This window comes from Podarcis tiliguerta, assembly GCF_965153285.1.
Source record: "Podarcis tiliguerta genome assembly, chromosome: 1".
Lineage (NCBI taxonomy): Eukaryota > Metazoa > Chordata > Lepidosauria > Squamata > Lacertidae > Podarcis > Podarcis tiliguerta.
Window position 1 is genome coordinate 405268 of NC_139534.1, and position 20362 is coordinate 425629.

The 20362-nt window shown below is 45.1% G+C and overlaps 1 protein-coding gene across 12 annotated transcripts in view; it reads left to right on the plus strand.

Annotated features, from left to right (window-relative positions):
- The first annotated feature begins 9699 nt into the window (after positions 1-9699).
- The window catches only part of UNC80 (unc-80 homolog, NALCN channel complex subunit), a 160537-nt gene continuing 149874 nt past the window's right edge, over positions 9700-20362 (plus strand). For all 12 annotated transcript variants that reach the window (XM_083399560.1, XM_083399566.1, XM_083399568.1 and 9 more), the window contains exons 1-2: positions 9700-10232; positions 13206-13254. In XM_083399560.1, coding sequence (XP_083255686.1) covers positions 10141-10232; positions 13206-13254 — 141 coding nt within the window. In that variant the 5' untranslated portion in view covers positions 9700-10140. The remainder of the gene's footprint in view (positions 10233-13205; positions 13255-20362) is intronic.

The window sequence follows — 20362 nt, forward strand, 5'->3', positions numbered from 1 at the left end:
ATGTGGCATCTATGCTCTTCTTCACTCTGAGCTGGTGTAGACTTTGTGCCTTTCAGACTTAATCATTCTGAGTGCTTCACATTCATTTTTTACTTATTTTAGTGTTTTGTTGGAAGGCGCCCATAGTGGCTGGCGTAACCCAGCCAGATGGGCGGGGTATAAATAATAAATTATGATGATGATGATGATGACGATTAGTATTATTAGTATTATTTTCAGGAAATATTTCCTCTATCTTCATTGCCATCAAAATGGAAATGGAAAAAATAAGATAAAGAAATAAATGCCATATTACAAAAATGTCTAAAGCCAACTGAGCAATCTGTTGGTCCCAGAACCTGCCATGTTCCAGCAAATGTGAAGGGGAAGTGGATTCCAGAAGCAGAAAGTTGGCAAAAGTTCCAAATGAAGGATCCAAGTCCACAAAACCATTTTTGGGAGCAAAATAGATGGTTTAACTTATCTCTACAAATGAGATAGCAGTTGAGAGCAAAAATGTGCAATGAGGTTTTTCAAAAAGTTGTTTAGCTCCTGAACTAATGTCATATTCTCTGCCCAGAAGCATCAGTGTGAGCTGAGTTGTTTTCAGAACCTTCTATAGCAATTGCTCAGTAAGGCAAATTTGGCACCAATCTCTCTTGGAAACACTGCCTTAAGTGTTTGTTAAAATTGGAATGTCTTTGCGGGCACAGCTGCTGCAACAGATAACTGGTAAATTCTAAGCTTTGAATACGTGTGTGTGTGTGTGTGTGTGTGTGTAGGTTGTAATGACCCTATAATCATCACAGTGTATTATGCTTTCCCACCACTTTCATATTTTTATTTGCGCAATCTGGGCCTTCTTTTCTAATTCTTTATCTACTCCATATGTCTGGCTTTATGTTTTGCTAAATTCTATGATAGCTGGATCCTGATTATTTACTGAGTGGGGGCAAGAAAGCAGTCATAAAACACAGCATGAAATGAGTATCATAGCAACTGCATGCCACTCTGTTCTGATTCTGCTGAAACAGAAGCAACAGAGAGGAATATCTGCTGGCGTGTAAACAGCTCTGCTGCAACCCCCTTTCCATCTAAAAGAGAAATATTTTTCCCTATGATCTGTTATGTGAGTATTGGACTGAATCCTTGGTCTGTCGGCTTTTTTGAATGATCTCTGAAGAACAGGCCATTGTGAGCAAGCTGCCGGCATGAGCCTGAACCATTTCTTATAGCCAGCACCATTTTCTTTCTGCCAGAGTTCAGCTTAAGAGCCAGTCTGCATGTTGCCATGGGATTAGCATCCCCATAGCAACTCTACCCCACTGCTTGGATGTATCCTTTAGAACATATCCATGTATGAGTTGAAGCCATCACACTGAGTTTTCCCCAGCCCTGCCAGGGGAAAACCACTGATGAAGACACAACTGTCTCCCACACCTTTTTACCTCCCACTGTCACAAATATTTTATGCTTCCCCTTCCTCCTGCAAAGGGAAAGCTCTTCCTCATCAGTGTTCAAATGTATCTCTTTATCTGAATAAAAATGCTAGTCCCAAAAGAAAAGGGAATCCTATGACAGTTGTGGCTGATGACCAATGGAACCACTGGCACAAAAGGCAGGGAGGCCAACTGTAGAGCAAATGTCAAAGGAGTGGTCAGTAATCACACAGTTCAAAGAGGGAGCCAACTCTTTATTAGCAGAAACACGACCTCCCCAGACTTGGTTGAGTCAGGCCTAATGAGCACAGCAGCTCATTCCCAGTGGTTTTCCTCCATGAAAATCAGTTGCCAAGACTGAAAGACCCCCACCTCCACTTCAGGGCTTTTTCCAAGCAATCAGAGAATGTGTGTCTGTGCAGTCAACCTTCCCTCCACCCTTTTCATGCCTCTCCTGGTTCTGGAGCATGGGGGAAGGGGGAAGGGAGGTGGTCAAGGGGGGAGACACTCGTAACCTTTCACCAGCCTGACTCAGCTTCTGCCTCTTGGTCTCCCTCCTCCCACTCACCGGCTTCAGCTTCTGCCTCTGATTCTTGACTTCTCTCTGCCACAGACTCACACGACTCACTAAGCCTGTCACCTCTTCTTCCCAGCCTTCTCCCTCTTCTCCCTGTGACCAGTCATCATTGTCCCACCACCACTCCCCAGACTCTGAGCCTTCATCCCCTGGGGGTTCCCCAGCTGGTTCCTCCCACCATTCCTCTGTGTCCAACCAATCCATAAAAGCCAATGGCAGTCAGCTAATTCTAGTTTTATCCCATCCTGTGTCAGAGAACGAGACTCTGACAGGTAGAGACGAGACAGATACAGTGGAAGGAGGGGGAGAATTCCTAAGAGAGGGGGGAGAAGCAGTCAGCCACAGGAATTTGACCTTTGCACACAGAGAGACACAGAGAGCAGAAATGCAGCTGCAAAGCTCAGATAGTGACACACACACAGAAATAGTGGGAGTGCAATCTCCCCAATCTCGTAGACTCATGAGATTAAACGAGAAGCACAAAACTAACAGGAAGAAAAGGTGGTGCTTTTCTTGTTGGAGGGAAAGGGAGCGGAGCTTAGTTCCGGCAACTGCTATCGGAGGAAAATCTGAAATAATTAACTGCCAGAGTCATCTCGTGTGTGTGGGAGAGACCCAAGCCTGACATCCTGTTCCTTTGTGAATTCAGCAAGGGCAACACTAAGACAAAGAAGCAGTTCCATCTCTGGACTGGATATCAGCAAGAAGGCAGGCAGGTGGTGAAGGCTGAGGTTAGTGGGGCAGTGCCCCAATTGCCCAAATGGAACAGCCACCCTAGGACTCAACTCCTTTTTCAAGCCCTGGGAACAAGAGATACCTCTTGATGCAACTATCTTAGAATTGTAGAGTTGGAGGGACCCTGAGGGTAATCTAGTCCAACCCCCTGCAATGCAGGAATCTCAACTAGATCATACATGACAGGTAGCCATCCAGCCTGTGCTTTAAAAACTCCAAGGAAGGAGAGCCCACCACCTCTCTTGGGAGTCTGTTCCACTGTCAAACAGCTCTTGCCACCAGAAGCTTCTTCCTGATGTTTAGTTGGAATCCCCTTCCTTATAACATGAATCCATTGGGTCAAGTCCTACCATCCAGAGCAGCAGAAAACAAGCTTGCTCCATCTTCCAAGTGAAAGCCCTTTAGATATTTGAAGAGGGCTATCATATCTCCTCTCATTCTTTTCTTTACCAGACTAAACATACCCAATTCAACTGTTTGTCATAAGGCTTGGTTTCCAGACCCTCTTCTGCACACTTTCCAACTTGTCTTTCTTAAATTGTGATGCCCAGAACTGAATTCCAGGTGTGGTCTGACCAAGGCAGAATAGAGCGGGACCATTACTGTAATGGATAATTTTGGAGTCCAAATCATAACTTTTTAGGCAAGAAGATATCATTTATTGTGAAACATGCCTTCATCAGATGCCACATAAAAACATTTACCAAAATAAAAAGTTAATTCACAACAAGTGGTTTAAGTGAGATGGAATATGCTATGAAGAGTAAGTACCAGATACTCAGTTCTTATAAGCCCCGTTCAGAAGACATAGCTTGTCCAGTGAATGCATTGGATGGAGCAGAGGAGCAGGATTGTGCCTCCTGACCCCTGTGTGTTCAGCTCAGCCTGTTTACAGAACCATTGCATATACAAACTATATGCAGGTAGGAACTGTTTGTGTAAGCAAGACCCTAGATTTTGCGGGACATCCAGATCACACTGAGAGAGTCTAAGACAGGGGTCTGCAACCTTTTTGAGCCATGGGCCGGTCCACCATCCCTCAGACCATGTGGTGGGCTGTACTATATTTGGGAGGGGTGTGTGAACGAATTCCTGTGCCCCACAAATAACCCAGAGATGCATTTTAAATAAAAGCACACATTCTACTCATGTAAAAACACGCTGATTCCTGGACCATCCGTGGGCTGGATTAAGAAGGCGATTGGGCCACATCTGGCTCGTGGGCCTTAGGTTGCCTACCCCTGGTCTAAGAGCATATAATTTGTGCACACACAGGTTCAGGTTTAGCTTTATACAGCGGAAAGGAGCAGCCAAGCATACTAGGACTCAATTTCTTGACTTTAAGAAAGCCGACTTCATAAAACTTAGGGAAGTGCTGGGTGAGATCCCATGGACAGTAATACTAAAAGGAAAGGGAGTTCATGATGGCTGGGAGTTTGTTAAGAGGGAGATAGTAAAAGCACAACTTCAGGCAATACCAATGAGACGGAAACATGGAAGGTGCCTAAAGAAGCCAGGGTGGCTATCTAAAGAACCTTTAACTGAGTTAAGATTAAAAAAGGATGTGTACAAAAAATGGAAAAGGGGGGAAACCACCAAAGAGGAATTCAAACAAATAGCCAGCACTTGTAGACACAAAGTCAGAAAAGTTAGAAAAGCTAAAGCACAGAATGAGCTCAGGCTTGCTAGAGAGGTTAAAAGCAACAAAAAAGGCTTTTATGGGTATGTTTGTAGCAAAAGGAAGAACAAAGAAACAGTGGGGTCACTCAGAGAAGAAGATGGTGAAATGCAAACAGGGGACACAGAAAGGGCTGAACTCCTCAATGCCTTCTTTGCCTCAGTCTTCTCCGATAAAGAAAACAATGCCCGACCTGAAGAATTTGGAGCAAATGATTCAGCAGAGGAAACACAGCCCAGAATAACTAAGGAGATAGTACAAGAATACTTGGCTAGTTTAGATGTATTCAAGTCTCCAGGGCCAGATGAACTGCATCCAAGAGTATTAAAAGAACTGGCAGATGTGATCTCAGAACCACTGGCAGTCATCTTTGAGAATTCCTGGAGAACAGGCGAAGTCCCGGCAGACTGGAGGAGGGCAAATGTTGTCCCTATTTTCAAAAAGGGGAAAAGAGAGGACCCAAATAATTACCGCCCAGTCAGTCTGACATCAATATCAGGGAAGATTCTGGAGCAGATCATTAAGCAAACAGTCTGTGAGCACCTAGAAAGGAATGCTGTGATCACCAATAGTCAGCATGGATTTCTGAAAAATAAGTCATGTCAGACTAACCTGATCTCGTTTTTTGACAGAATTACAAGCCTGGTAGATGAAGGGAACACAGTGGATGTAGCTTACCTTGATTTCAGCAAGGCATTTGACAAGGTGCCCCATGATATTCTTGTAAAGAAGCTGGTAAAATGCGGTCTTGACTATGCTACCGCTCAGTGGATTTGTAACTGGCTGACTGACCGGACCCAAAGGGTGCTCATCAATGGTTCCTCTTCATCCTGGAGAAGAGTGACTAGTGGGGTGCCACAGGGTTCTGTCTTGGGCCCGGTCTTATTCAACATCTTTATCAATGACTTGGATGATGGACTCAAGGGCATCCTGATCAAATTTGTAGATGACACCAAACTGGGAGGGGTGGCTAACACACCAGAGGACAGGATCACACTTCAAAACGACCTTGACAGATAAGAGAACTGGGCTAAAACAAACAAGATGAATTTTAACAGGGAGAAATGTAAGGTATTGCACTTGGGCAAAAAAAATGAGAGGCACAAATACAAGATGGGTGACACCTGGCTTGAGAGCAGTACATGTGAAAAGGATCTAGGAGTCTTGGTTGACCACAAACTTGACATGAGCCAACAGTGTGACGTGGCAGCTAAAAAAGCCAATGCAATTCTGGGCTGCATCAATAGGAGTATAGCATCTAGATCAAGGGAAGTAATAGTGCCACTGTATTCTGCTCTGGTCAGACCTCACCCGGAGTACTGTGTCCAGTTCTGGGCACCACAGTTCAAGAAGGACACTGACAAACTGGAACGTGTCCAGAGGAGGGCAACCAAAATGGTCAAAGGCCTGGAAACGATGCCTTATGAGGAACGGCTAAGGGAGCTGGGCATGTTTAGCCTGGAGAAGAGAAGGTTAAGGGGTGATATGATAGCCATGTTCAAATATATAAAAGGATGTCACATAGAGGAGGGAGAAAGGTTGTTTTCTGCTGCTCCAGAGAAGCGGACACGGAGCAATGGATCCAAACTACAAGAAAGAAGATTCCACCTAAACATTAGGAAGAACCTCCTGACAGTAAGAGTTGTTTGACAGTGGAATTTGCTGCCAAGGAGTGTGGTGGAGTCTCCTTCTTTGGAGGTCTTTAAGCAGAGGCTTGACAACCATATGTCAGGAGTGCTCTGATGGTGTTTGCTGCTTGGCAGGGGCTTGGACTCGATGGCCCTTGTGGTCTCTTCCGATTCTATGATTCTATGAATTCACATCTTGTTTTAGCACACATTTAATTCAATTTCAGGGACGCGGGTGGCACTGTGGGGAACACTATGGAGAAATGATATAGTACCTTACTTAAAGAGAATTATATGAAAATGAGTGGCTGGGGAAACTAAGCCAGATGGGCGGGGTATAAATAATAAATTATTATTATACTGTAGGCGGTATTTAACACTGGTTAAATTGGGATGCGGGTGGAGCTGTGATCTAAACCACTGAGCCTAGGGCTTGTCGATTAGAAGGTCGGTTGTTCGAATCCCTGCAACGGGGTGAGCTGCTGTTGTTCGGTCCCAGCTCCTGCCAGCCTAGCAGTTCGAAAGCACGTCAAAGTGCAAGTAGATAAAGAGGTACTGCTCCGGCGGGAAAGTAAACGGCATTTCCGTGTGCTGCTCTGATTTCACCAGACGTGGCTTAGTCATGCTGGCCACATGACCCAGAAAAACTGTCTGCGGACAAACGACGGCTCCCTCGGCCACTAAAGCGAGATGAGCGCCACAACCCCAGAGTCGTTCCTGACTGGACTTAACTGTCAGGGGTCCTTTACCTTTAATTCAATTTCACACAGGGAAGTTTGCCTTCTGAAATGGGTGCTAAATGCAGTGAAGTGCAGCAGCACAGAGGACAGTGGCTGGCTTTGTAGCATTCTGTCTGCCGCTCCACCCCTAGTTACTGACTTGTTTCGTTGCTATGGAGGGAATAGTTGAGCTATCCCTCAATGCATGGATGCAGTGTTTTGTGAGAACTTCTTGGGCTCTCGTTGAGAAAAGCAGATGGTTAATCTGGGCTCACAGTCTTGACAGTTTATTCATCCTGATAATTGTGTTGCTTCAGTGAATTCAATAAATTATTTCCCCCTGTCTTTGGAGTAATTCTGTTTCTCTAAAGAAAAAAATGCCCAGCTGTTTAAAAAGAAAACTGTGTTGCTTTTAAGCTGTGACACCATCTATTGTTTGTCATTTCACACAGGAAAAAAAAGATTAATCACATGTGAGTAAGACCTGCAACAAAATGTTGCAGTGTATCCTTCTTCCCTAATGCTCCTGTTCAGGATTGTAGCCAGCCATATGCTCCTCCCTATACACTGCAAGGGGCTCAAAAAGACCAGTCCATTCTCTCTGAATCCCCACCCCACCATTCCAGTTTTTCTTCTCCAAGTGATGCAACTTCCATGATTCCTGGAGGTAGTTGAGCATGCTTAGTCTTTGGGAATGGGGATTGCCCTTTTCGCTTTTGTTATTTTTTAATTTTATACTTCTGCAAGTTTCTCAGCAGCCCTGTTTTGATTCTAATCGTGTCAGCACCAGAGTTTACTAGTAGATGGAATGAGATACGCACCCAGCCCCGTCATCACACAGCACAATAACTTCAGAGATATGGCTACAGTTTCTATAATAATGATGACAATAATAATAATTAATGAAGATGACTATAAATATAAAAATTCCCAAACACTGGGTAGCAATCTGACCCTTATAGGGTGAAATTGAGACTCTCTTCTTATTATGGGTTGAAAGAATCCATCTTTAGATTTATTTATTTTTTTCTGTTTCTGCCAAGTGGATTCTAGCAAGAAGTAGCCATTTTATTGGTCCATGCTAAAGTGAATATGACTTTTATTTATAAAGTTTTCCTACTGAATTGTCAAAATTGAAGTGAATATTTTTAATTTAAAAAATTCTCACAAAAACTGCAAATATTTGGTTAAAATATATTTTTCATTTGAAGTTGCCTCTCTTGGACTGCTAATACAGAAGGCTATCTCACAACTGGTTAATGTGAGGAAGCCTTACAATCTGGGGGGGAAAACCCGTGACTGGGGCTAGCAGAGCTCACTACAAAACACAATCAACCAAGCAAATCTGTTGGGGGGGGGGGATAGTGAGCTGGTGATCTAGTCTGGGCCACTGAGAGAAGAATTAGGATCTTCTGCCTTCATGTGGAAATAAAATTTAAATTAACTAAAAGTTGTCACCCTTGATACGAGCGATGTATTTCATGAGTGTGAAGATAATGTGTGTCCCGTGGTGCTTATTCCACTCACCTAAAGGCTACCCATAGACCAACCACATAGAGATATGTGTTTTCTGGTAGAATCAGAAATCAATTTGAATGAAATGCCTCTTGTCTTATTTTGCTTTTGCTAACCAATTAAAAATATTTGTATACTGTGTCTAACCATTTCTGACACAGGCTCATTAATGTTGCTGAGTGCCACAGCTCTGGTCATTTTGGGTTGTTTCCACAGACATACATTGGGAAAAGTTTGATCTTCAAACAAAAAGACAAAAGACATCTCCTGGGATGCATACCCAGAAATTTAAGAAGTGATTTCACAAAAGCAAGGCAATTTTTGACCATTCCAGGCTGCCTTCTTTGTGCTTTCCAGAAACAGCTGAATACATTTTTGTTCTGACAAAACTTTTCCAACTTGCTCAATAGGTCCCTGCCATATAGATGTCCATTTTGTATTGTTTTAAACTTGCATTATGTTTGTGTGTTTGTTATGCTTGCACACTGTATTGTAACTTTTAAATATATATTTTATATATTGGGGGCATAGGTGGAAGGTGATTAATTGATTGGTTATAATGGCAGTGATAGATCTAGGAGGACCTCCAAACTCCACACCTGCTCTTTCAAGGAGAGTGCAATCCCATCCAGAGCAGCTGTACAACCCAATTGCCAGACCTGGGAACTGTCCACTGCTTCTTGTCAGCACTCCATCTTATAAAACCTCCTTGTTAGGACTCAACAATTTATTAGCTCTAATCCAGCCTATGATTGCATTCAGGCACCAGTTTAGGACATGTGCAGCTGCTCTTGATTCAGATTTTACAGAGTAATAATATTCATTCCATATAACAAATAATTCATGTATACTGTGTTATCTGTATGATGTTAGGCACTCTGAGCCTGGCTTCTGCTGGGGAGGGCGGTGTACAAATAAATTATTATTATTATTATTATTATTATTATTATTATTATTATTATTATTATTCAACTGTGCTTTTTAGTTGGATGGGAAATTCCTTAAACAGCCCTATAATGTGATCCAAACACCGAAATGAGGTGATTGCCCATTGAACTCATTAGAAACATCTTGAGCTAGAGAAAGTTGGAATCAATGGGACCTAAGTTAGGGCAAATCCAATTCTGTGTTTGAAGGATCTGAAACAGGAGAGTGCCCTCACCCTTCATGAACACCCTCTTTCCTAGACCCATTCTAAAAAAATAAAATAAATAAAGTAAATAAAAAAGTGACTGCGACCCTGAAGGTAGCGAAGTCTTCCTTTGGAAGCAAGCACCTTCGATTGCTTCACAGTTCTAGCTTTCTGCATCTGATTTATTTCCCCTCTTTCGAAAAAAAATATGGTCGGATTGGCAGGTGGACGATTACCTTGCGACAATCTAGCAAGGGCTGGGAACTATTACTCACTGGAAATAAAGCGCGCGGGGGGGGGAGCTTTGGGTCATGACGAGTTGGGTCTCTTTGCGGAATGAACTTAACAGTTTGTGGCTATAAGTAGGCGAGGGGGCGCCCAGACTGGGGGTCTGCTGTGTGCCCCGTGGCCCTGGGAGGCTGGCATCGGCGGGGTCGGCGCCTGGCAGCTTCGCCTGGTCCCCTTGGCATCTCGGGCTCACGTCGCTCCGCGCCGGTCGCTGTCCACTGGGGGAGGTGCTGAAAGGGAGAAGGACGCCGGCGCGCTGCGGGCATCCTCTTGTCCTTGGCTGCCGCCGCCTCCCCGCGAGCGGCGCTGATTTTCCTCCCCCCGCTGCTTGGCTGCTTCTGCCGCTTCTGCAGCCATTTTGCAACCAGCAGAGCCGGAGGCAGGGGCAGGCTGCCGGCGGAGCCGAGCGATGGGCTAGCAGCAGCTGTTGCGGGCAGGCGAGCCGGCACCATGGTGAAGAGGAAGAGTTCGGAAGGCCATGACCAGGAGAGCGGCCGAGGGGTCCCGCTGCCCATCCAGACCTTCCTATGGAGGCAAACCAGGTAAGAGAGAGTAGGGGGCGCTACCTGCGAAGCCTCGCTGGGGATGGAAAGGCTGGCGACCCCCAAGCAAGTGCCTCCTCCTCCTGCAACAGCAAAAGGGAGCCGGGTGTGTGCGCCTGGCTGTATGGCGCTTGTTTCCAAGGGCTCGCCGTCAAATCAAGAGGGCTGAGGTTTTTTCCTTTTCTGATGAGAGTGCTGCGTGCTATAAGGGGTACTTCGCGCTTGTTTTTTAGAATTAAGGTGCTTGCACGTTTTCTCCCCCTCCCTGGCACCTGATGCCGTCCTCCAGCTGCAGTCAGACCCAAAGGCTTCACAGCAGCTCTGCCAGTCCCCTCGGTGAGCCACACTGGTCTGTAGAACTGGTTACATCAGTCGTCCCTGTGAGCAGCACAGTCCAGGAGAAGAAATCCCTGAAGCAAGCTATCAAACGTCAGAATGCATCTGCCTTTGAGCGGTGATGCTCTCCCACTGCCACCATGGCACAGCAACAAGCTTTTGCTTCAGAGTGTGGTGAATGCTGGGCTTGTGGAATAGGCTAGTTCACCAGCTATGGCTGTTCCTGTATAGAAATAAGCCTGGCTACAGAATACCCTGCTGTAGCAACCTCCAGGTTAGATGACTGTAATGCACTGGGAGGGGGGGGCTGCCCTTAAAGACTGTTCAGAAGCTGCAGTTGTTGCAAAGGCGATGGTCAGTGTGTTGACCCGTGCAGCTGCTTGGAACCAGAGAACAATTCTGAAGAATTTTTCACTGGCTGCCTACATGCTTCTGAGCCCAATTGAGGTTTTAGTGTTTATGTACAAAGTCATGAATGACTTAGGACCCAGTTCTATGAAAGAATGCCTCTCAGCATTTTCCTGCTCAAGATTTAAGCAAGGCTTTTCTTGTCATTCCATCACCAAGTGACACCTGTGGTGCTTTAGCTCAGTGAGGAGCCTTTTTGGTGCTTGTACCCTGGGGGTGGAATGCTATTCCCTCTGAAGTACAGCATTATTTAGCTTCTGCTGCCAGATGTAAACCCATTTCTTCCTCCAGGCCTTTAGTGGAGCTGGGTGTTGACATGCTGAGCTACCTGGCATTGTTAGATGAAGCAAATTAAGTTATTCAGGTTGAGGTAGTTTTATTGTTTTATTGTCTGATTTTATTGTATCTGTTTGTATTGGGTTGTAAAACCAATGGCACTTCTACTCAAAAAAGACCCTATGAAAATAATAAGTATTAATGATTAGACTTAGATTTAATAACTTTGGTGGGCTTACTCTTAGTATAACTAACATTGGATACAAATTGTATTTATTTGAACGTGACTCATCATGAGATTGCTTGCAGTGAAGGGAGGGCTATAAATATTATAATGAATTAATTCAATTTATAGCATGTTTAAGTCACTTTGCACAATTTTGTTGTTCACTACTTCACAGCATAACCTTACATTGAAATGGAATCCTGAAGACTTTCTGAGATAAAGCATGGAAAATGTCAGTTTACTATGATTTACACACAAACGAAATTATATTTTTTAAAGTACAATGAAATTAAAGCCATGCAACATCAGATGTAAATATATAAATATATAACTACAATTGGTATCACTTATACATCCCATTGCTTCCAGTCAGATAAATCTGATTCTGAACACATTGTTAAATAATCCATTAAAATCAATGAGATTGAAAGGTGTTTCACTTTGACTGGATAATGCTTAGTATATTTATGAATATACTATAGAATATTTGTTAACTTCAGAAAATTATTGTTTATCGTTTCACTTGCCTTTATAAGCTCAGACAAACAAAACAAAAAGCATCACTTTGCAATAGATATATTCAAAAGATCTCTTCCTCCACACCTTTAGTGGAGCTGGGAGTTGAGATACTGAGCCATCTGGAGTATCTAATTATAGTCCATCAAAGGCCTTCATAAATGGAATTGTTTGCATCTGGTGCTTAAAAAATATATAGTGAAGGAGACTGGGGAACATCCCTAGAGAGAGTGTTATACAGACAGGGGCATCTTCCGTCCCCCCCCCCCCCCCCACCCACAAAAACTGCCACCAGGAAAAACCCCTCACCACCACTGAGAAAGGAGGCAAGACTTCAGAAAATGAAATTAACCAATGTCTTCATGTTCAAGAAGTTGGTGCTTCAGCTACCTGGGCCTCAGGCATTAAATGAGGCAAGGGGCTATATTGTGTGAGTTTGGAAAGGGGACATTTTTGGTGTCATCTCACACTATAACTCATTTGACATTTTTCAATTAAGTTTGTTCAAGTGTTGCATTATCTTCTTCTCGTATGAAAACAATATTGACTTCTTTATTATTGGACTGATCCTACAGAGCAGGCCATGCCTTAGGCATGTAGAGGAGAGTTTACAATGGCTTCCACCTCACATTAGATCCCAGTACTAGTCACCTTTCCTTGCACCTGCATTGTCACAGCATCCTAAACCAGCCTTCCGCAGACTGGTGCACTTCATATGCTGGCTGGGGCTGATGGGAGTTGTAGTCCAAAAACTTAAAGAAGATGGCAGCTTGGGGAAGGCTGTCATAAACATTTCCCAGGCCTGCTGGATGACTGTTATGAGTGGGTTACCACTGCTGTCCACTCACCTACACTGCACATATTTACCCTGAGACTCCCAAAATTGAAGCCTCTGATTGAATGGGTCTCCCTTGCTTTTCTTTAGCGTCAGCCCACCCCACCCTGACATGTACCATGTACTGTTGGGAAAGGGAAATCCCTCTGTCTCTAGTACTTACTGTAGCCCCTGTAGAAATCTCTCAGATGCAGCCACATGGGGCTATTTGTCAGCTTTGTAACATGCAGTTTCCTTGGGACCTTGGCGTGTGATTTATATAGCCACAGTGTCGTAAGTAATTATGCCATTGTAACCTTCATTGTAATTCAGCATGTTTAATTGTGTTATGTACCTATGACCATTCCTTTGACAAGCTTCTTTTTTCTCCCCTCAGTGCATTTTTGAGGCCCAAACTGGGAAAACAATATGAAGCTTCATGTGTGGTATGTGACTTTCAATTATATATATATATATGGATTTGCATGCATTTCCTTAATTTTAGTAAAGGAAACTGGCAGACTTTTGTTAAGCTCAATGGCCCAAATGTAGCACTTGCCTTACCATGGCAAAAGTAGCTAAGTACAAACCAATATTACTATATATAAATTTATTATCATGATTTACACTGTTAGCTGTTTTATACAAAAAAAAGTTTCCATTATTATGTACTGGCAAAATCAATATAATTCTGACAGATGAGATTCTGAGCATGAAGATTGCAGAGGGTGTGTGCTCATATCCATTGCAGAATCCCTGTCAGTAAGGCTGGTACACAGGTTTTATAACATCAGGAAGAACTTTCTGGCAGTAAAAGCAGTTTGGCAGTGGCACAGCCCCCTAGGAATGTGGTGGACTCTCCTTCAGTGGAGGTTTTAAAGCAGAGGCTGGATGGCCATCTGTCAGGGATGCTATGGTTGAGATTCCTGCAGTTCAGCGGGTTGCACTAGACGACTCTTAAGGTCCTTCCCAACTCTCCAATTTTATGATTTAATGAACTCAGTTGTTCTTGAAGCCTTTTGGTTCTGGCTTTTGCTAATATAGGATATCAGCATCTCATGTCAATCACATATCACTGATGCAGATGGTTATGCCTTGTTGTGTTTGCTGGACCTCATCAGACATACTATGAATGATGCTGTCAGAGCCGGCTCCTGGTCCCAGCTCACAGAGGACCAACGCTAGCCGGTAGTAATGTACAAAAGTCTTTATTGAAGTACAGTTTCCATTTTCAAGCCGCAGCGCCCCAGCTCTACGTCTAGGGTTTAGACCAGCGAAGCTCCATCTGAATCTCCGCCCCCTGTACACCAGTTTAAGACTCTAGCCTTACTCCACCTCTTCCGTCTCTCCTTTCTCCTCTGGGTCCTGCTACCCCCCGGGGTTCCTTCCTTCCTGGACTCTTCCGACGCAGACGTTGACCCCCCTGACTCCTCCCTCTCTCTTCGGCTGGCTTTAGGACCTGGCTCCCTATCCGGGCTGCCAACAGTGCCGCCCTCCTGTACATTTGAACTTGGCGTGCGCGCGCAGCCTTCAACCTTCCTCTTGACCGTTTCCTCGCTCCCCGACGGAGGCGTGGTCAATCCTCCCTCATGTTCTCCCGCTGGCAGCGCGCCGCCTGATCCCGATGCCTGGGACTCCTCCCCCCTACTGCACTCTGGTGTGGACGCTGGTCCGGATTTCCAACTGCTGCTCTCTGAGTCCCCTCTGGCCCCTTCTTCCTGGGGTGTCCCCCTAGGCACCCCCCTTGCCCTGACCATGGGAGCCCCTTTCTGTGAATCATCCGATTCACTGGAAAGACTCAGAGACCTCGGACCGCTGTCATCGCTGACATTTCCTTCGGACTCCTCCCCCTCGCTCTCCATTTCCTCCCTTCCCTGTGCCTCTGCTCCTGAACCCCTGACAGATGCCCTCTAGCTTAATGCATGAGTTTTGACTCCCTATGCTCTTCTGTTCAGTTGGCACAGCTACAAATGCTACTTCAAAGAAATATGACCCATTTCTTTTCAGGCTTCTAGCATATGACCTTGATTTACTGAATCACTCCTGCAGAGCAAATAAATCATTTACTGCTCATGCTTTATATCATGTGAAGAAAACACTATTTTCCTCATTTTTTCAAAGTTCTTGAATTCTGACAGGTACAAGCAGAAAATTCACAACTGTTGCTATGCTATACAGCTGAAATGTAGGGTTGTGGGAATTAATGTTTCAATGCACTCTTCCATATCAAACACTCCTCCCCAAGCATGTCAGGACAAAGCATCCCAGTTAGCTTCCCTTGTAGAGGATTTTGTTTCGGTCTGCATTTTTGAGCAAACTGACCTGATTCACACACCCTGGACTGATGTGTGAATTGAAATGAAATTATCCTTTGGTCTTCACATTTCTCCACATATAAAAACAAAAACAGACAGACACTCCTACAGGAGGCAGTTAAACTGCTGATCATGTTTCAGAGTTCTGGGGAGAACCATTGCAACTCAAGGTGCTTTACTTTCAAACAACCTGGACTCTCACTCTCTGAATTTTTCTCTCTTCCTGTCCATTCAAGTTGCAGACTGCCTCCAAAACATCACTCCTGCTTTCAGTCACCAGCTGGAGGACATAATCTTCCCAAACACATTGTACTGTATTCCAAATGTTGGAGAGAGGGTCCCAGCTATCAGGAGAACAACTCTTGTGATTTGCTTTCATAATTTGCTCCCATTATGTTCTTATTAGTAAGCTATTAGCTTAACTAAATATGGTCTCCCTGCGTTCATAATGCCACTGAAATACGATCATAAATTCCTTTTAGGGAGCTCATTTGCTAGCTTGCTTTTTACAGTCACAGTCCATTACCCTACTCCAAGTACATGGCTGAAGAAGGGGCCAAAAGGGTTTTCTTGTGTGTGTGATTCTTTGTGGCTGATTAGCTGCTCTCCCTGTGCAAAGGTTAGAGGGGGCAGGGTTTCTGTTGAGGCAGGTGATTAGCTGTGGGAGGAGCTTATCAGAGCTTGCAGGGCAGCAGCGCGCACCTAGCGGCGCGTGCAGTTTGATCCATCTTTTAGATTTAGGGGAGCTACTCTCAAACGTTTGTTGGGGGAGACCTATTTTTTTGGGGGGGGGAGTTATTTGTCCTGTCTTCACGCTTTTTATGATGCAGGACCGCTGTAGCCACCCCCAACGACACATTCTCAAGATAGAGGGGGAGGGAACAGCTGCAGTCGCCTGCAGTTCCTGCGCAATGTTTGCCATCTTGCCAAAGGTTGCAGGCAGCTTTACCTGCAGCAATTGCATGTTGATTGCCCTCCTAAAAGACAAAGTCCAGCAACTGGAGGAACGTGTAGCTACGCTCCAAAGAATTAGAGAGCTGGAGCTCTTCTTGGAAGCAACAGAGCACACCGTCTCCACCAAGGAGGAGTCAGGGGACTCTCCTGAGAAGGAGGCTAGTTCACCAACACAGGAGCCAGATATATGGAGAAACGTGACTCAAAGAAGTAGGAGGCCCAGGGTTCGCTCTGATTGTTTAGAAATACACAATCGTTTTGAGGTCCTCTCCCCTAGCATGGAAGACGAAGAGCAGACTCCATTTGAGGATCTCTCCCTCATTACAGTCGATCAGGTATATGAAGACGAGCAGCAAAGTCAGTCCTCAGGGAATGTGCAGGCGACCTTGGAACGGACAGCTCACGGAAGAACCCCAACCAAACCTAAGAGCAGGCGTGTAGTGGTGATAGGGGATTCCCTACTGAGGGGAACAGAAGCAGTGATCTGTGGGCCTGAAAAGATGTCTCGGGAAGTGTGCTGTCTCTCCGGGGCTAAGATCCAAGATGTAACTGAACGACTGCAAGGAATCATAAAACCCACTGACAAATACCCCTTCCTCTTGGTTCATGTGGGAACCAATGACACTGCAAGCAATAGCCTCCAGAAGATCAAAAGAGACTACAAGGCTCTGGGCAGGAAATTGAAGCAATTAAATGCACAAATTGTCATCTCATCTGTCCTCCCAGTTGAACGACGTGGCCCAGGGAGAGAGGGGAAAATAGTGGAAGTGAACAGCTGGCTTCGCAAATGGTGTAAACAGGAACGGTTTGGATTCTTAGATCACGGACTGCAGTTTCTTGAAGATGGACTTCTGGCAAGCGATGGGCTGCACCCCACGACGGTTGGGAGGAATGTTTTTGCCAAAAATCTCAGAAACCTCATCAGGAGGGCTTTAAACTGACTAATGTGGGGGAGGGAGACAGTGCTCCTGAAGGTAGGAGTCTATCAATTGATGAAGATGATCATCCAAATGTCATAGACCAAATGGAGCAAACAGCACGCAGACCTAGTGGTGGGAGGAAAAAATCCTTAAATAAGAGACACAGGGGAATGATTAATGGACTTCAATGTCTGTACACTAATGCGCAAAGCATGGGAAATAAAGAAGATGAGCTTGAGCTCTTGGTAAAGGTAAAGGTACCCCTGCCCATACGGGCCAGTCTTGACAGACTCTAGGGTTGTGCGCCCATCTCACTTAAAGAGGCCAAGGGCCAGCGCTGTCCGAAGACACTTCCGGGTCACGTGGCCAGCGTGACATCGCTGCTCTGGCGAGTCAGAGCCGCACACGGAAACGCCGTTTACCTTCCCGCTAGTAAGCTGTCCCTATTTATCTACTTGCACCCGGGAGTGCTTTTGAACTGCTAGGTTGGCAGGCGCTGGGACCGAACAGCGGGAGTGCACCCCACCACGGGGATTTGAACCTATGATTCTAAGAGGGAGCAGTGGCAGTATTATTCATGCAGTCCTCCATTATGCTAATATTGCTTTTATACTACACAGTATGTAGGAGATGGAGTGGGAAGGTGAGGGTAGCATGAGGGCTCTGGCACAGACCACTTGGATCTACACTTTTAACTTTCCACAAAATGTGTCAAAGCGCTTCTAGAGCACAGATAGTCAATGTTGTGTCCTACAGACATTGATGGACCAGCACTCACAATCAGCCCCAGTCAGAATGGCCAATGGTCAGGGATGATGGGTATGGTAGTTCATCAATATTTGGAGGGCACTACATGCTTCCCCTGCACTGGAGTATGGAGCAGAGTAAGAGACCTGGGAGGAGGCTTCCCATCAGTGCAGAGGATTGATGGGGAGAGGCAACCAGTTACTACATTTCCATTCTGCTCTAGCTTCCGGGCTACTACATCACCTCCAAGGGCATTGAGTGTTGGACCTCTTCTCTCGTGCTTCTGACTTACCAGTGTATTTCAGAAACAAGCCCTCTATTAACAAGCCTTGCTGTAGCCTTTTCATTTAATCAATCAAAACATATTGTATATACTCGAGTATAAGCAGACCCGAATATAAGCCAAGGCACTTAATTTTAGCACAAAACCCTGGGGAAACTTATTGACTCGAGTATAAACCCATTCACCACATCACAAACCTGGTGGTGGCAGCAGCGATGGAGGAAGAACAAGCAGCCAGCCCTTTTGGGCCACTCGTCCCTCCGCCGCCGCCTCTGCCGCTCATAGGAGCCGCGGTGGGAGAGGCACAGCACAGCGCCTCTCCCATCTGCGGCTTCCTAGAATCATAGAATCATAGAGTTGGAAGAGACCACAAGGGCCATCGAGTCCAACCCCCTGCCAAGCAGGAAACACCATCAGAGCACTCCTGACATATGGTTGTCAAGCCTCTGCTTAAAGACCTCCAAAGAAGGAGACTCCACCACACTCCTTGGCAGCAAATTCCACTTTCGAACAACTCTTACTGTCAGGAAGTTCTTCCTAATGTTTAGGTGGAATCTTCTTTCTTGTAGTTTGGATCCATTGCTCCGTGTCCGCTTCTCTGGAGCAGCAGAAAACAACCTTTCTCCCTCCTCTATATGACATCCTTTTATATATTTGAACATGGCTATCATATCACCCCTTAACCTCCTCTTCTCCTGTGCCTGTCCTTGCGAGAGGTGGGTGGCGGCGGTAGGACCAGCGGCGAGAAAGGGCTCATCCCGCCACTGCCGCCTCACTCAAGTATAAGCCGGGGGGGGGAGGGCTTTTTCAGCATAAAAAATGTGCTGAAAAAGTCGGCTTATACTCGAGTATATACAGTAACTAGATCCAAAACATGCTTCCCAAGCTAGATATTGGAGCTCTTTGCTGTGTAACATCATGTGGAAATGTTCTTCCTGGCTCTGTCAGTGCTTTCTGCCCTGCTCTCCAGTCTTTTGTTCTGTTGACACTGTAATTCCCTAAATGTCAAGGAGACAAAGTCCTTTTCTTTTACCATTTAAGATTGTAACGGTCTTATAAAATTCAATAGTGTCCCGTGTATTTTTAGAATCTGAGTTGCCAAGTTGAAGCCATTGAAGTGTGTGATGGTGCACTATTTTTAGACACATCCCTTTTGTATTTCCTGAATTTGTTGATGTATTGTGCTGTATTTGGAGGTCACTTTTAATGCTGTACTTTCCAACCCAAAAATATAGAGATTCCCCCCCCCCTTTGTCTCATCGGCCACCATATAACTCAATATCTTCCTGTTTTCCTATAATAGTTAAACTTTCAGTAGCTATGGATGAATGTGGGACAAAACCAACCACAGTATTCTGTTTAAAACAATACATTACAACTTTATTGACGCTTAATTGCAATATTAATACAGTACTATGAAGTTTATTTAAAGGATTACTTATAACGCTTGTGGTTTCACTTAGTTACTGTATGATTAAATAGCGCCCACATACACAATAGGGTTACTGTCCCTTTAAGAAGCTGCCTATGTAAGGTTGCTTTTTCACCCCAAATCAAACCCTTGGCAATTACCCTATAGTGCTCCCTTGCCAGTTAATGCACTATACCCAGAGGACTTCACAAGCAATCTGCCCAGACCCCCATAAGCATTTACTTGTAAGTTTTAAAAAGTAAACTTTTATTATAACAGTCGAATGGTACAAACTAGGAAAGTCCAGGTGCTCTTACAAGGCAAAGGAGTAGCATCAACAAATCTGGTCCAAGATCACAAGCCAAGGTTCAGGAGTTTGCATGGGAGCTGGGAACATGTTCTAACAAGTTTATTCCTTATCTGAAGACAGGTATACCTCCTGGGGGTGGGAAAAGTCTCTTCTCATCTCTTGATGTGCCATCAATCCCTGAGCCTTCCTCTGAACTCTCCTGCTCTGTCCTAGCAAGCTGGGAAGGATCAGTCCTTGTGTTTCTCGCCTTGCCGGTTCCAGGCTTATCTAGGTGCAGGGTGGGGTGGGGAGCTTCATCAAGTGGTCTCTGCAGCATAGTCTGATCCCCTTCTCTTCACACTCTGAGTTCTCATCCTCAGGTGCCTCGCACTCCTGGTCTGAATCAGAGGACTAAGGAGGAACCATAACACAGTAATCGCCTTAGTGACCCATACCTCCTGCAATCTGGACTTTTTCAGGATTCTCTCAGGATTGCACCTATGGTCTTTAACTTGGTCCAGCAATAGCTACCACCTCAAGTTCATAATGAACAATGCTGTTACTTACAGCAGCTTTCTTGAAGGGTGTCTTGCTCTCATATTTCCTCCCTCGACTCTTTGCTCCAGTGATATCAG